Raw genomic sequence first — 3,758 nt, forward strand, 5'->3', positions numbered from 1 at the left:
TGTCACGGTTGTCGACACCAAAGGTTGAATTGAGGCTCTTTGTGTTGGCTGCCCCATTGTGAGTTGCTCGGGCATTCTCCTCTTGGAAAATACGTTTGCGGCTCTCCGGCTCCCCACTTATGAAGTGCGTGTTGGGGGAAGGGTCATGACCGGTTGTGCAATGTGAAACGAGAAAGGTAATGGGGTTCTTGAGAAAGGGCAATGCATCATTTTGAGTCGTTGTCAAAAATAATGGGAGGAGCCCATTTGGGTCTTTCATATTAAGTGGCCTGAAATCGGAAGTTAATGTCCGGGCGAGCGTCACAGCTATGCTAGCAATAATTGTAAAATGTGTAAAGGTGCCAGCCTGGCGGGGCCCACCACCAGAAAATGTTGGGGCGGAGTCCCGGCGGGCCAAATGAAGTACGCCAGACTTGCCACCGCGCCGTGCCAAATTTAGCGCGGACACTGCCAAATCTGGCGGCGCCGCTATCTCGCCCCGCCCATCGGGTTTTTATACTCTCACGTTCAGCCTCTCCCTCTCCCTCTCCCTCTCCCTCTGCCTTCGCCATTTTCTCTCCCTCCGCTATCTTGCCCATGATTTCTTTCAGCTCTTCGTAACTCAGCCGCCCACCACCCTGCAATCATGCTGTGTCCAAGTGGGTTCTAGTTCTCTCCCACAATTTCTGCATTTGTGTGGAGATGGCCAGCATTCATGCATTGCAGAGCTCTGCTCAGTGTGATAAGCTTCTGGAGTCAATGAGGGCTTTGCGCCCCTTGCTGGGTGGAGCTCCAAGCACTGGTGGTGATGCATTGTATGTCCATGGCCATGCTCACCATAGCGCATACTCCACCCCCTCTACCACCATTACAGCTGAAGATCTGGACCTTCTTGACAGCCCGACCATGTTGAACTCTCTACCCCAAGATATGTTCCTCCTGGGCACCTCCTCTCCGGCCATGGAGATTACCTGTGACGATTGGAACTTGTCCTCGGAGGAAAGCTTCCCATCTTGGAAACCCCATGAAGTCCTCTCCTTAACCCAAAATTCCAGTGCTGATCATCGTCAACAAGAGACCCATGGTCATCATCATCAAGAGACCCATAAGGCCATCTCAGATAAGGTCCAAGTTGGAAGCCAGGCTAGACTGAGCTGGTACGGAGAAAGAAGCAAAGAGGACCATACTACAGTGACCCCAATGGCCACTTCTTCTCCTAACGAGACAAAAGGGTCATCAACAGCCAGCATGAAATCGCAGAAATTGGGCGGGTTTAAGAGACCCAAATCTACAAATGACCTAATGAAGCAGTTGGAATCCTCTGATTACAGTGATGCCATGGAAGATGAGGAGGGTGAGAAGCTCAGCCCCAATGGGAAGGGCCCCATGTCCAAGAACCTTGTGTCAGAGAGGAGGAGAAGAAAGAAGCTCAATGAGAGACTCTACTCTTTGAGGGCAATTGTACCTAAAATAAGCAAGGTATTAGGTTTTATCCCCACATTTGAGCTCATAGCACCATGAATGCTTTACACTTCCTCACATAAAGTTGACTGTTTGTGTTAATGCTTTACACAATATATTTTGATGATGTTTTTGTAGATGGACAAAGCCTCGATAGTGAGTGATGCAATAAGCTATGTCCAGGATCTTCAAAAGCAAGTGAAAGATATGCAAAATGATATCCTCACCCTACAGACTGGCAGGGACACTGTCCAAGATGGATTGTCTAATTGCACAAACGAGGGTGTGGATGCCAAGCTTCCTTGCCAGAATTTGCCAGAGCACAAGATTTTAGAGGTAAAAGAGCATGCTTATCTTACTAATGTTGGTGTATGTTATCCACTGAACGAAGTTTTTTTGCGGTAGAATTTGCGTAACAAACTAAACCCATATGAGCTGAATGAGACTCATGGGGCTTTTGATGTTGTTTGGCTTCTTTGCAGTTGGAGGTTTCCAACATGGAGGAGAATACTTATCACCTCCGAATACATTGCAAGAAGGGCCCCGGGGTCCTAGTGCAGCTGACAAGGGCACTTGAAGCCCTGAAATTTGAGATTGTCAATGCAAATCTCACTGCAGTCAATGATCACATTCTCAATACGATTGTGGTGAAGGTACGGACCGGGAGCTGTTAATAGTGTGACTAGCTTTATATTGTGCTTGTGATCAAAGAGTGTGATACATGCATGCATATGCCTCATCCTCATCCACATCCACATCCACATCCTCATCCTCATCCTCATCCTCATCCATGCATGCATACATATGTAATGTAATCCACACATATGTGTGGATGTGAACAAATGGATGCTGACATGTACGAGCCTGTGTCTCTATACTTGCAGGTGAATAATGAAGAAGTGCTGAAGCCAGAGGAGCTCAAAGAGATGATGTTAGAGATTGTTCCCATGTTTGGTTTGCACTTTTGATGCTCACCCTTCTGGCTTGAGTCAGAGCTGATGGTTTTGTGAAAGAAAAGGTTGTAAAGCCTCAATTCAACACCATATAGTGTTGGATGATCTACTTGTATGTTGATCTAGGGAGAGGTAAAGCAAGCTGAGGTGACAAATAAGGATGGGAAACTTGGTGTTCAGAAGAGTAGTGATGGCTATCTTAGATATGCCATTAGTAGGACTAAAATCTTCAAAATGCAAGGTTTTAACCTCTTGATTAGTAATGATGGGCTATCTTAGATTTGTCATTATTAGCACTGAAATCTTTAAAATGAAGTGTGTTAACGTTCTTGATTAGTGATGGGCCATCTTAGAGATGTCATTAATCTTCAAAATGAAGGGTCTTAACCTCTTGATTAGTTAGTATTCCCATGGTAATGTTGTAACTTATGAAGTATGTGAACTTTCTCCATCCTAGAAGTTTTCAAATTCTTGCATGTCTTTGCATGGGTGGCTTTACTCTTAAAAGGTGTTTTAAATTGAGCAGTTCTCCACCATCTTTGAATGGTACGTGTTTCCAAAAGCTGTTGGTCTTAAGTCTGGCAACCAATATTAACTGCCATGATGACATGATCTTCACAATAATGAATGCATGTGATGTGTAGATATGCATATATGTACATACATGTACACAAGTATGTACATGCATGATCTTCACAATAATGAATGTATGTGATGTGTAGATATGCATATGTACATATGTACGTAAGTATGATGTGTATATTATGTACACAATTCCTCCTCTTACTTATACACTCACTATACAGTACTTCCCCAGGTGTAAGGTGCAAGGGAAATTTATTTTTAGGAACAACATACATGCATGTCCTCTTTTTTGATGAAGCTGAAAATTGATGAGAGTAGGAATGCTTTTAAGGTAAGAATAGCTCCTTTAGAAAAGGTAGGGACTTAAATCTATTTTTAGATTTTATATATAGGAATGAACTAAAGCTGCCTTCACGAAAGGCATTTAAGGAGCGAAGGATGTACTAAATGTTTTAAGAGGCCTATTTAGGTCAGAGTCACCAATTTTTTCCTTAAAGTTCTCTATGATAATGAATGATGTGAGCGCACATTCCCGATCTCCCAATATACCAAAAATCTCCCAATATACCAAAACAACTCACAGCTACATCTATTTTTTTCATATACATCATATGCAATATGGTCTTCATGATGGGTGTGAACTTATTTTAACTAAGGCATTACAGGCACCATTTTCAAAATTTTCAAAGCGAACGTGACTTAAGATGCGAAGGCTTCGTAAAGTTTATATGAAAGTATTGATATTATCATATAAATTACCATAGATTCAATTTCACTTAA

General features: G+C 43.0%; 1 protein-coding gene across 1 annotated transcript; it reads left to right on the forward strand.

The window, feature by feature from the left end:
• Window positions 1–537: 537 nt before the first annotated feature.
• On the forward strand, window positions 538–2,869 carry LOC147623124 (uncharacterized). The gene is made up of 4 exons (XM_086821188.1): window positions 538–1,458; window positions 1,579–1,776; window positions 1,923–2,093; window positions 2,325–2,869. Exons 1-4 carry the CDS (start codon window positions 682–684, stop codon window positions 2,406–2,408), a joined length of 1,230 nt encoding a protein of 409 aa, XP_086677314.1. The 5' UTR covers window positions 538–681; the 3' UTR covers window positions 2,409–2,869.
• The last annotated feature ends 889 nt before the right edge of the window (window positions 2,870–3,758 follow it).

Source organism: Cibotium barometz, chromosome 27 (assembly GCF_041138505.1).
Source record: "Cibotium barometz isolate CiBa-2024 chromosome 27, ASM4113850v1, whole genome shotgun sequence".
NCBI lineage: Eukaryota > Viridiplantae > Streptophyta > Polypodiopsida > Cyatheales > Cibotiaceae > Cibotium > Cibotium barometz.